Below are 13,452 nucleotides of genomic sequence, written 5' to 3' on the forward strand. Positions count from 1 at the left end.
CTACCAAAAATAAAATCCATAGACAATGTGGTAGCAACATTGCTATGGAACGACACTCTATAGCACGATCCGTTACAAAATTAACATTGAAAATACGTTCCATAGTAACATTCCCTAGAAAAATCGCGTTTTTCTTAGAGTGATTGAACTTTTCAATGGCATGTTTCAATCTTGAGTGTGCCCTTCAAGTTTTGTGACTGGGATGCCAAGGATCACAAAACAAGGTGTGAAGTAACCATGCAAATTACTTGGTACTCTTAATGTTTATCACCTAAGCGATGTGCCGGTTAACCACACACGCTCCATCGATCTGTAATAAACCTTAAGCCACCCTTTGCCTACCTTGTTAAGTCCAGGTTAGTGTGCCGATTAACCACACACGCTCCACTAACGACTTAATCAAAGTGCAAAGTGTAATTTCATGGGTTAGCACCTTATTCACATTTTCCTAAAGTAACTAAGATTGAGAATTTATAAAAAAACATTTAGTTGCTTTACATTCATCACACTTTTAATGAGGATTAAAGTCATTGTCCTACCCGTTCGGCTAACGATCCTCCATCAGTCAAGGAAGCGGTAGGTGAGAGTGGACACCCATTAAGTTGCCATTTTATAGGCAACAACCTTATACCCCCTTATAGACCGGCTTCGTGAATGAGGCCTACTAACGGTAAAACGACTTGTTCTTATATATATATATATATATATATATATATATATATATATATATATATATATATATATATTAACTTATAATATTATAAAGTATAAGGGTTGAATTTTAACTTTTAAAATTCTAGGGGTTGGAACTAAAGTTTTTAAAGTGACTTTACAAGTTCCAAAAATTGAGGTCAATTTTTGTAACTTTCAAAACTTTTCATCTTTCATAACTTATGAGTTAATGGTTTATTAAAATGAGAGACTTTTCATTTTATGTAACCTATGTGTTTATTAATGGACTTTAAAAGAAAGATTTTTGGTAATCCATAACTTGATGACAAATTATGGATTCCATTAAAACACATCAAGATCAAGAATTAAACTAACAAAATAATTCCTATGATCTACCATACTCATAAGTTCATGAACATTCATATCAACAATTTGAAGAATCATAAAAAACACATATAAGACTTGAAATTTTGATAGTAGCTATTAAAAATGGATTAGCATAACCATTACACCATCTAAAACAAGTTTTATAAGACCAAAACAATTTAGGGTAATGTTTCTAGTCCATTTCCAGTAGCAAAACTTGAAAATCTGCATCCAGAGCCTCCTACTCGTCGAGTGCAAGAACCTACTCGACGAGTAGGATGAATTAACACATGGACTCGTCGAGCCCCCCATGGACTCGGCGAGTTCACTCAGCAGAATGCATAAATCTTGAGTTTTTTCAACAATTTGCATCAAGTATCAAGTAAACAAGCCTAGTCTCTGATACCACTGAAGGGTTTTGAGCATTCTAACACTCCTAAGGTGTACATGTAACCCTAGAAACCTTGGATCTATGTTTTACTAAGATACATGCAAATTTGATTTTCCAAGGTTCTTAACCTAAGTAGCATGGCATGGGGAACTTTGAAACATGTAAGCTAGTAGAAGAACATACCTTTTTGTTGCTTGGATTCCTTGAGAACATTGTGAGCCTAGCACCTCAAGTGTGATGCCTAAAATGTCTTACACAACACCACAACTCTTGGAATAACCTTGAGAGAAGTTCACTATCTCTCAAAATCAGCTAGCCCTCTTGTTCTTCAATTAGTAGTGTAGATTTTGCTTGTCATGGGGTCCTTTTATAGTTGTGTCACAAGTAGGGTTACAACATGTAAACCCTAATTGACATGGATTTCTATATTCCATGATCCACGGGTTTGTAACCTCCATGGACTATCCAAGGAGCACCTTATGGGTTTTAGCCCAATTCATATAAACCATGGATCATTAGCCCACTATACAAGAATAAATGATTTACACAATTAACCTCATATATTTAATTAGTCTCCTTTTTGATCACTTAATTAATTACGAATTAATTCTTGATCAATACTAATTAAATAATATTATTAATATATTAGAACTTATAATATATTAATAATCCGTAAGTGTCCTTTCTCTCATTTAGTCTATCTAAGTGTTGCAATGCCATGCAACCCGAATGGACCATGCCAACCGGGTCAAGTACATCCCAGAAATAGTTATGAACTTAGACACCTAATCCAACAGCTACATCATGATCATGTCAGATTTAAACGCCGGGTTCAATAAGGTTGTCTGTGATTGTGATACAAGGAAGGATTGGACAATACACGAGGGTAATGTTGACAGTTGTCAAATTCATATCTTCTGGGTTATTTATTGCAGGTTCGTATAGGAATCATTCAATAGTAAGCAAGTCATAGGATTGGTTACCTTCATGTTTCGATAGAGGGTTATTTATTCCTTGTCATATGTTAAAGTCACACGAAGATGTTGGAAAAATATCAGCGGAAGGCGCTTGGAGATATCAAATTTTGTTGAGATGTTGGGGTGTGTTTCATTCGGTTTTGGGTTATGTGTATGCTAAGGCATCTGGTCATGAAAGTACGGTTCTTATAAGGTCGGATTGGTGGCAGTCTCGAGTAATGAAATTGGAAATGGCTTAGGATTTTGATCGATTTTAAGGTAGACAACGTGTAAATAATTCTAAGTGGGGAGAAACACTTGGGATTAATGGGAATACCTCCAAGTGCAACCTATCCAGGGTAAAGTGGATAGTAAGTTCTGATCGTGGTTTGAGCTGAGAATTATGCAAGGGATAATGTCAATGGTTAGTTTTAATTCTGGAAGCAAAGGTTGAATATTCAGAGTTATCTTGTTGAGGACTGGAAGAAGTGACTGTGATACATCAGTAGTGGTACATGGTGGATATGTGATTAGGATTAGATTGAGGGTTGTGTTAGAAATTATTTTCTTGTTCTTGTATGATTAAGGACTTGGGTTTGAAGCATGGCCTGAACACCTGATTGTGGTATATCGGTTGAGGTTTTTACTCATGATTAATTATGGTATGGTAGATGGATGGAAAGGCAATGGGTGGGTCCATGGTTGTTGTGGATGTGTTGTAAGACTACGGGGTGGCTGTAGCTTTCACCAGGTTAATAGGCTGTTGTGGAGGTGTTGTGAGATACATGGAAGCCGTAGCATTCACCAAGTTAATAGTATGTTGTAGGAATGTGATATATGCAAATGTAACCATGTATTTTGTGCATATTTCTAACACTTTTAGCTATAAATATGCTTATTTTGGCACACAAGGTACTTATTATGGTTGAAATTTGTTTTGTACTAGCAAAACATGATCGAGATGAAAAGGAATCAAACGAGGAGATGGAAGCGGTAAAATGTGGGATAAGACAAATAAGGATTGAGAACATAAGACCACAATGTGATAAATGGAATATTCTTGACCAATGAGCTGACTTGGTGAATACGGGATTTAGTGGAAGACCACGACGTGGTGCCTATTTACCATGTCGTGGTGATCAACTTTATCGCAACTATATATATCCAAACAATAGGTTGAATGGAAAGACTTCTAGCCAATTTTCTAAGAGGGATTGTGACAAAAACCCTATGGAAGCCTTGGAGAAGATCAGAGATCATTTGTAGCTTAAGAGTTGAAGAAATCTAGAATAAATCTGCATAGATCTATTCAGTTTGCTAAGCATTACTCATGTCTAGTCTTATTTGCATGAAATTTGTGTGTTTTTATATTATTATGAGAGGCTAAAAACCTTATACTTCTGCTTGGTGAAGATGAACCTGTTCCTTATGTGTTGATTTTGATTTATGTGGATTTTACTTGTATTTGATAATCAAAACCCTAACATGTTTTAGTTCTAGTTTTTATTGCTTATTAATCAATTTATGTGTGATAGTTTATCATTCTAATTGCATGAATTTGTCACCTAGTTGTTTACGATCATTAAATAATCAGAGCTATGGTTAATCACATCATAGATTAGGTAATCAAAGCTAGTAACTTAAACTGTGTTAGAGAGCATAATTAATCTTAATTTGTGCTTGGTTACTTATCTTGATCATAGTAAAGTAACTAATAAATTTATCATTCATAGTTCAATTTATGCTTATATTTGATTTGGTGTTTAACTTGTGCTTGATCCTTGCATGGTAATTCATAAATTGGTATATCAAGATATTTGATCATAATAACTAGTTAACGAATTGGTAATCAATATAATCCATCCACTAGAAATCAACCATAGGAGAAGGCGAAATCAAAACTGAAGATAAGTGCTCTTTAAATCTTGAAGTAAATTCATTTTATTTGCTTGCTTAGTTGTTAATTTGGTAGTAATTTGATTTAAGTTCTTTTGATCATGCAAAATCAACAAAAATCCCCAATTTATAGTTTAATTAGAAGTAGTTATATTAATTAATTAAATTTCGTTCCCTATGTTCGACAGTCGACTTACCTAAGGTATTCTATAAAATGACTAGGTACAATGCCTATAGGTGCATGAGTTAGTTAAGTTAGTTAGGTTATAAATTTAAAACTAGTAGGTACTTTTGTGCACATCAAGTTTTTGGTGCCGATGCCGAGGAACGACTTATTTGATTTTTAGTTTAATTGCTTTTAGTTATTCGATCTTTTTTGTGGGATAAAAACCACAAAAAGTTATTTTTCTGCATTTATTTTATTTTTCTGTCTGAGCAGCAACCACGTCGTGGGCATCTTGGCCACGTCGTGGTCACGTTACAATTTGTTTTAGTTATTTTTATTCATTTTATGTGTTTTTGTTTTTGTTTTTGTTTTTTTGTTTTATTTCAGTAATTTATGACCCGGTGATCTAAAACTCCAATAGTTCCACCACTTCAAGATCCATAGTCATCTTTTCACAAGAAGAAAGAGAACAAGGTCGACAAGTCAAGTAGCAGTTTCCAATCTAACAAATACAAACTTTTTGTGAGACTTCAAGCAAGAAGGAAGTAGGATACGAGCCAGAAACATCTACTGTTTCAGGAGACGATGTAAAAAGTGAGGTTGAAAAGATGGCAGATATCACAACCATGAAATTGGGAGAGTACAAGAGAAGGTTGCCTAACGACAACGGTCCGTGTCTAGTGTTGCTCGAGATTCCAGCTGAAAGGGGTTTTGCTGAAAGGGGTTTTGAGCTCAAGGGGCACATTCTATGAATGCTCAAGGAGTACCTTTTTCTGGGAAAGATTATAAAGATGATTGGAAGCACATCGATGAAGTTTTGGACATTGATTATTATTTTAATGCCCCAAATGTTTCAAGACATGCAATATTATTGAGAATGATTCTCGTGACATTTACTAGAGATGAAAAGATATGGTTGAAGTCGTTAGCTCCTGGAACAATAAGGACTTGGGACAACCTTCGTGAAGAGTTTATTGAACAATTTCGTCCACCTTCAAAGATCTCAAAGCTAAAGAAGAAGATAGAAACTTCCAACAAGAAGTCATAGAGTCATTATACAAAGCTTGGGAGAGGTACAAGGGCCTTCTTAGAAATTGTCCTCAAAATGCTTTGAACATGCAACAAGAAGTCTCTATTTTATATGATGGGGTGAATGTTAAAACAAGGAAAATCCTTGATTATCGAGGACCAATGACATAGGAAGAACCGACCACCATTAAATAGTTAATTGAAGAATTCTTAGAACACTCAATAGAATACCATAATATGCGTAAAGATGTTACAAGAAGTAAAGGAGATGGAGAGAACGAGAACATTGCTGCAATCGTGGCTAATCAAGAGAATATGGATAGGCGAATGATGAAATTGGATCGATCTATACACACCATAATAGTTGGATGTGCCAATTGCAATGGGCCACATTTAACAAAGGATTACGATTTGGATGAGCATGGGAATAAGAAAGCACAAGTGTTTTACTCTAGTGGTGATAAATATGCTGAAGATTGGAGCAAGCCGAAAAATTAGTGGTTTCCTTATGATGAGCACAATAAGCAAAAGGATGAGAAGTATAGGCGAACCGATCGGTGCTACTACAAAAAAGATCAACCACCACCCGAGAAGAAGATGGATTTTGAGTCAGTACTTAATAGGTTTATGGAGCCCTCTAAAAAAAGACATGATGCTACTGATTCTAGTGTGAAAAATCATCAAGCTTCCATCAAAAATATTGAGACTCAACTCGTGAAATTGACTACACTTGTTAACGAATGGTTACCACCCAAAATCACAACCTCATGTAATGGTTATTTACACTGAAAAAGAAGTTCACTTTGAGCCATTAGTGATCCATGATACAACTATTACACAGCCTGACCCATATCTAGAAGAATAGAAGCTCGAAGCACAAAAAGCAAAATCTAAGTTGAGTTTTGATCCTTCACGACGTTGTGGTGACCTTGCCACGCCGTGGTTACTCGAGAACAAAATTTTGTCTCCTTTAAATTCATATCAACCTCCTTTGTCATTCCCATCTTGAGCTGTTAAGCATAATTTGGAGCTGGAACAGAAGAAATTCATGGAATAACTACTATCTATCTTGATTAATGCCCCATTCCTCAAATCCATGGATAAGCTTCCTAAGTTTGCTAAGGATGTGATGAATAATGCAATAGAGTTGGAGAAAATATCCACTACTGCGCTCAATGAGATATGTTCAGCTGCAATCATTGATGGATTGCCAATTAAGATGGGAGATTCAGGCCGACTAACTTTTCCTTGTGAATTTGGAAATTCCATTTCAATAAATGCTTTAGCAAATTCGGGGGCTAGCATTAATCTTATGCCTTATTCTTTTTACAAGAAGTTCGATCTACGACCACTACAAAACACAAGGATGACATTTCGAATGGTGGATCACTTAATCACTCATCCATGTGAGATCATTGAAGATTTATTGGTGAAGATTGAAAATTTAATTTTTTACAGTTGGTTTTGTAGTATTAGATATGAAGGAAGATGAAGAACTGTCCATAATCTTAGGAAAACCATTCTTGAGCACCACAAGATCCCTCGTAGACATCCATGACTCAAAGCTCACACTTCGTATGGAAGATGAAGAAATCACTTTTGAAATGAATAAAAAAGTGAGTGATGAAGGGTTAATAGTGAATGCTTTGGGAGAAGAAAATAAGAACGAGCTAGATGAGATAGAGAAACTGCTAGATGAATAACTGAAAGCTTGGGAGAAGTCTGAAGTGGAAAAAGTACAATGTTCAAATCCAAGAGCTTCAATTCCTATGATATTTGAAGTATTAACATTCACTACACCCAAGGTTCAAGTAGAAGAAGCAATTGATGTAGAAGAAGTTGATTCGAGTGATAAAGGAGAGATAAATGATGAAGATATAGGTAAAGAACTAGAAGAGTCAATAATTGCCAAGATGGAGGTAGATAAAGAAGATGAAGAGCCGAATACAAAGATTAAAGGGGAAGATAAAGGATTGAAACGCAAACACGAGGAAAGCGTAGATAAAAAGAAAAAAAGAAAACTTGAATAGGGCATACATCCGAAGGGTACAATCATACAAGAGAAGAAGGAAAAGTAGGAGGATCCTCTTCCGCCCGCAACAAGGTAGAGTGGGAAGGAGTCTGACACACGACTCCTCAAAAATAAGCATTTCTCGGGAGGCAACCCGATGATTTAAGAGTTTGCATTTTATTTTCATTTTTGTTTTTATTTTTAGTCTTATTTTAGTTTAACCGAATGATCATGTGTTTCTCTAGTCTTTTGGTCTTATTTTATAGTGTTGAATGAAAGTGAAGTAGCGAAGAGCTTAATTGATGAAAAAGCTGTGACATTTTTGGAAGATTACTATTGAAGACCATATTTTGAATAACTGTGGGGTTCCCACTAACTGAAGACAAGATTTTTGTAGAAATTTTACAGAAAGAAAAGGTCAGGAATGGTCCTAAGCCCTTAAGAAGAAAGATGTATTATGTTAGTTTTTAAAGACATTCTGAAAAGTCACCACGACGTGGCATCACTAGACCACCATGTGTTATTTGTTATCATCACAGATGAATTCCATCAGACCTATTCCTACGACGTGGCATCACTAGACCACGTCGTGTCATTTGTTAGTATCACGGATGAATTCCATCAGACCTATTCCCACGACATGGCATCACTAGACCACACCATGGAGTTCTTATTTTTTGTGATCATTACGACTTCTTACTCGACACGACGACATGGCGTTGCTTTCCCTTGTTATGGTTGAGGTTCAAAACACTTTTTAAAGATGTTTTTTTGTTTATTTTGATCCGGCACATTTACTTTCATGAGAGAAGAGTTTAGAGGTATTTTTTATAGCCATTTCATGAGATGTCCACCGCCGAAGTTTCAGAATTCGATCTTACTACTACTATCCTAGGGGAGTCTGTTCCAATTCCTCCTTTTTACTTTTATGTTCTTTAATTGTTTAAATATGCAATGGGGAAATTGCATCAATGAAGCGTAGGGTAGGGGTCGAATTTAAGAATTCAAGCATATTGATAAAAATTAAAAAATGACTAGGATTTAAAAAAGTATTATAAAGATTTGAAATAATGATCTAAAATTAAATCTAGTTAAAAAATTGTTGTATTGTTGTGTTGAGACCTAGGTTGCTAGTGTTGTGTGAGATGATTGTATACGAGCCTCGAGGTTTATTTGAACCAACATATGTTTTAGTGTATTTGTGTTTTCCATGTCCTAGTGACATCATGGAACAAAAATACGACCTTGCTTAGTTTGAGGGCTATAATATGTTTAGCACCGTGTACCAGAAATGTATCCATGAGAGCTTATGTGGTCATTACATCTTAGACTAATACCTCTAATCAATAAGGTTTGAAGTTAAGTTCCCTTGCTTAAGCATATGTTTTTTTTTGGATTTTTAGTTTTGAGTGAAAAAAGTGAGAAAAGAAGAAAAAAAGAAAATTAATAGAAAAAGAAAACAAAAGTTGTAAAAGCTTGAGAGGATAAGAGTCTACAAAGCTATGAAGATCAAGAAATGTCATGAAGAGAAGTTCAAAAATCAAAGACTCAAGAATAACGCAATTTGCCAAGTTATTATTATTTGTAATTTTTCTTTTTAGGTTATTTTTGAAGGGTTTTTAGCATTCTAACACTCCTATGGTGTATATGCAACCCTAGAAACCTTGGATCTATGTTTTCTCTAAAATACATGCAAATAAGAATTTCCAAGGTTCTCAACCAAACTAGCATGTTATGGGGTACTTGTAACATAAAACTTTAGCAGAATCAGTGGCGGACCTTAGTGGGGCATTTGGGGACCCGGGCCACTGCTCAATTTCCGGCACGCAGTGTAATTTTTTTTTTTTGGTTTTTTCTATTTGGTGCACCTGCTTGAAGTACGAGGGACACCCCTACTAAAACAGTCTGCGTCTGCCAGTGGGTAGAATAACATACCTTTTCTTGTGGTTGATTGCTTGGAGTTTTGAGAGCCTAGCACCAATAGTGTGGATGCCTCAAGTGGAATCACATATCACCAAAATACCTTGGAAGACTTGAGAGAATAGATTGCACCAAGTAGAAATCATCCCTCTCTTTGTACTCACATATTAGTGCCATTTCATGTGCCAAGGACCCCTTTATATAGTGTGGTGGATTAGGGTTATATCCATGTAAACCCTAATACCCATGACCTATCATTTCCATAAGATCCATGGGTTAAAGCTCCATGGACTATCGATGGACTTTCCATGCAAGCCTAGCCCATTCTAAATAAGCATTGGCATACTCTATATAAATATAAGAGTCCATATTTAATTAGTTACCTTTTTATCACTAAATTAATTCCAAATTAATTCTAGATCAATACTAATTAAATAATATGATTTCATATTAATATATTATAACTTATAATACATTAACAAATCATAACTTATACTATTCTTAAACGATTATCCATATAAATTATTTCGGTGAAGTTCAACCCAAATAGACCATGCCAGGTCGGGTCAAGTACATCCCAAATATAGTTATGGACTTAGACACCTTATCCAACAATCTCCCACTTGGATAAGTCTAATAACTATAGTTGCAAGCATGACTTTAGGAACCGGCCAGCAATTGTAGCTCTTAAAGCTCTGTTGAACTATGTAGCGTCATTTTAGATAAGTGATCATATAATCCTCTGTTCTAGATATCAGCCGGACAAATACATGAAACAAAGTCGTAGTTATTGTCCAGGAATTTGTTTCCCAATTTCTGATTTGTTTGACATAGTACTAAACTGAACACATTAATTTGGTTCTGACCGAGCCCGGTACATAGGTCAAAACAAAATCATCGAGGGGCCCAGATATCGCTTCTAATCCTCCAAGGACTAGAAGGAACAGCTAAACTTCGACTCATATGCTTGTTCTGCTACTTGTTGAATCATACATAAAGGCATGTTTTATAACATCAAGTTACTGACGTGTTTTCGTGCGATCAATGCACAACCAACTCATAGGCAACAACTCATATCTCTAGGTTTGAAGACTTATATGATATTACCATCTCACAATCTCTCGAGATAAATTCCATGAAGTGATACAAGTGAGCATGGGTTTAATCCAATACTCAGAACTTATGAGCACTCATGAATATTGTAGCAACTCTTGCTATGTCCAACACTTTAGACATCTACATGCCAACTTCATGACAGTCTTGATTCATACCTAATTCCAACATATGAATGACTGTGGAGAATTCAAATAAGGTAATTATTCTGGAAGTCAAAACATGCAAAAGTAAAACAATAGCAAACAATTGACACAAGATAGCAACACCTTACTTATTAATAAACAACAAATTTTATTCAATTATCAAATGTCAATTACATTTTACAAGTTTCAGAGCTATCGAATCTATAAAACTAATATTGTCCTTTAGCCCGATGCACCTCGCATACTACAAATGCCTAACCCTAGTCAGGCTCTTTGTGAGGGGATCTGCTAGGTTCTCTTCTGATGATATCCTCTTTGCATGAGGAGTCATTCTTCTATCTTATGTCTTATGAAGTGATATTTTCTGTTAATGTGTCTGGATCTGTCATGATCTCTCGGTTCCTTGGCTAAGGCAACCACACTACTGTTGTCAAAGAAAATCTCCATAGGCTCGTTTATAGCTAGTACAACTCCAAGGTCTCCAATGAAGTTCCTCAGCCATATCACCTCCTTCGCCACTTCACTCACTGCTATATACTCTGACTCACATGTCGAATCAGCTACTGTGTCCTGTTTGGAACTTTTCCAAGTAATTGCTCCTCCATTCATGGTAAAGACCTAGCCCGACTGAGAGCGGAAAATTATCCCTATCAGTCTGAAAGCTAGTGTCACTATACCCCACTACTCTCAAGTCATCACTCACACCAAGGGTAAGGACCCAGTCCTTAGTCCTCCGCGGGTACTTGAGAATGTTCTTCATCATAGTCCAGTGAGTCTTGCCGGGGTTCCCCTGATATCTGCTGACCATGCTCAAAGCAACGGCCACATCAGGACGAGTACAAGTCATAACATACATGATCGAGCCAACAACGGAAGCATATGATAATCGACTCATCTCAGCTATCTCAGCCTCCGTACTCGGGCTCTGAGCCTTGCTCAGTTTGGCATTATGCTGGATCGGTAAGTCACCTTTCTTGGAATTCTACATGTTGAACCTTTTCAACACTTTTTGTCCACACAGGTGCTTTGACTAAGTCCAATTAGTCTTTTACTCCTTTCTCTCGATATCCTTATCCCTAGGATATAGGCAGCTTCTCCAAGGTCCTTCATAGCGAAACACTTCCCAAGCCAGGACTTAACCTCCTACAAAGTTGGGATGTCATTCCCCATGAGTAGTATGTCATCCACATATAATACTAAAAAGCTAACTATACTCCAACTAGCTCTGACATATACACATGACTCATCTTTGCATCTCGAAAAACCAAACTCTTTGACTTTCTCATAAAAAAAACATTCCAGCTACGAGATGCTTCTTTTAATCCATAAGTGGATTTCTCAAGCTTGCACACTCTATCAGGGTACTCCGCACTGACAAAACCCTCTGGTTGACTCATGTAAACATCCTCAGCCAACTTTCTATTAAGGAAAGCGGTTCTGACATCCATTTGCCATATTTCATAGTCATGAAATGCGACAATTGCTAGCATAACCCTAATAGACTTAATTTTCGCCACTGGTGAGAAGGTTTCATCATAATAAACTACCTGAGTTTGAGTGAAACCCTTTGCAACCAGTCGTGCCTTATAAGTTTGCACTTTTCCATCCATGTCGATCTTCTTCTTGAATATCCATTTGCACCCGATTATCTTACGACTCGGTACATTGTCAACCAAGTTCCAATCTTGATTGTCATACATGGACTGAATCTTGCTGTCCATAACCTCTTTCCATTTAGCAGACTCAGGGCCTGCCATGGATTCTCTATGGCTGTTAGGTTATCCAAATTTACTAGTGTACTATCACTGATGAATGTATCACCTTCCGCAGTAATATGGAAACCACAGTAATGCTTAGGTGCATTCCTAACTCTAGTGGAACGCCTCAGAGTAACATACTCGTCAGTGGGTTAAACAGGAGTTTCCTCCTTAGGTTGATTGCTAGGGTTTGAGGTTCCTTCACCACTTGACTCTTGAATCTCTTCAAGGTCAATTTGCCTCCCACCTTTTCCTTGGATTATAAATTCTCTCTCGCGAAAGACCCCTCTCCTTTCCACAAAGACCACATTCTTACTGGGTCTGTAGAAGAGGTAACCGAAGGATTTCTGTGGGTAGCCGATGAAAATACATCGCTCACTTCGAGGTTTGAGCTTGTCCTGAGTCTCACGCCTCACAAAAGCCTCGCAACCCCAAATATTGGTGTTGTCTAAATTGGGAACTTCCCTTGTCCACATCTCCTGAGGTGTTTTGGCAACCTTCCTGGTAGGGACTAGATTAAGGATATGGGCGACAGTCTCTAAGGCATACCCCCATAATGAGATTGGTAACGAAGATCGACTCATCATGGAACGAACCATGTCTAAGAAGGTTCTATTGCTCCTCTCAGCCATACCATTCAATTGTGGTGTCCTAGGAGGTGTCAATTGTGAAACAATTCCACATTCCTTAAGATAGTCAAGGAACTCTATACTAAAATACTCCCCTCCTTGATCGGATCAGAGCATCTTAATGTTCTTGCCCAGCTGATTCTCCACTTCTTGTTTAAACTCTTTGAACTTTTCAAAGGGTTCTGAATTATGCTTGATTAATTATACATAACCATATCTAGTGTAATCAATAGTGAAAGTCACATAGAAGCGGTTAGCATCCCTTGTGGTGGTTCTGAAGGGTTCACACACATTTGTGTGTATGAGGTCCAACAAACCTTCACCCCTAGCACAAGTACCAGTGAAGGGTAACTTTGTCATTTTTTCCAAGAAAACAAGACTCGCAATTATCATCTGACCT

At 36.8% G+C, this 13,452-nt stretch overlaps 1 protein-coding gene across 1 annotated transcript; it reads left to right on the forward strand.

The window, feature by feature from the left end:
* The first annotated feature begins 6,572 nt into the window (after positions 1-6,572).
* Positions 6,573-7,179, forward strand: LOC145064273 (uncharacterized). Its single transcript, XM_079011752.1, has 2 exons — positions 6,573-6,882; positions 6,947-7,179. Exons 1-2 carry the CDS (start codon positions 6,573-6,575, stop codon positions 7,177-7,179), a joined length of 543 nt encoding a protein of 180 aa, XP_078867878.1.
* The last annotated feature ends 6,273 nt before the right edge of the window (positions 7,180-13,452 follow it).

This window comes from Lactuca serriola, chromosome 7, assembly GCF_051521515.1.
Source record: "Lactuca serriola cultivar US96UC23 chromosome 7, Lser_US96UC23_V15, whole genome shotgun sequence".
NCBI lineage: Eukaryota > Viridiplantae > Streptophyta > Magnoliopsida > Asterales > Asteraceae > Lactuca > Lactuca serriola.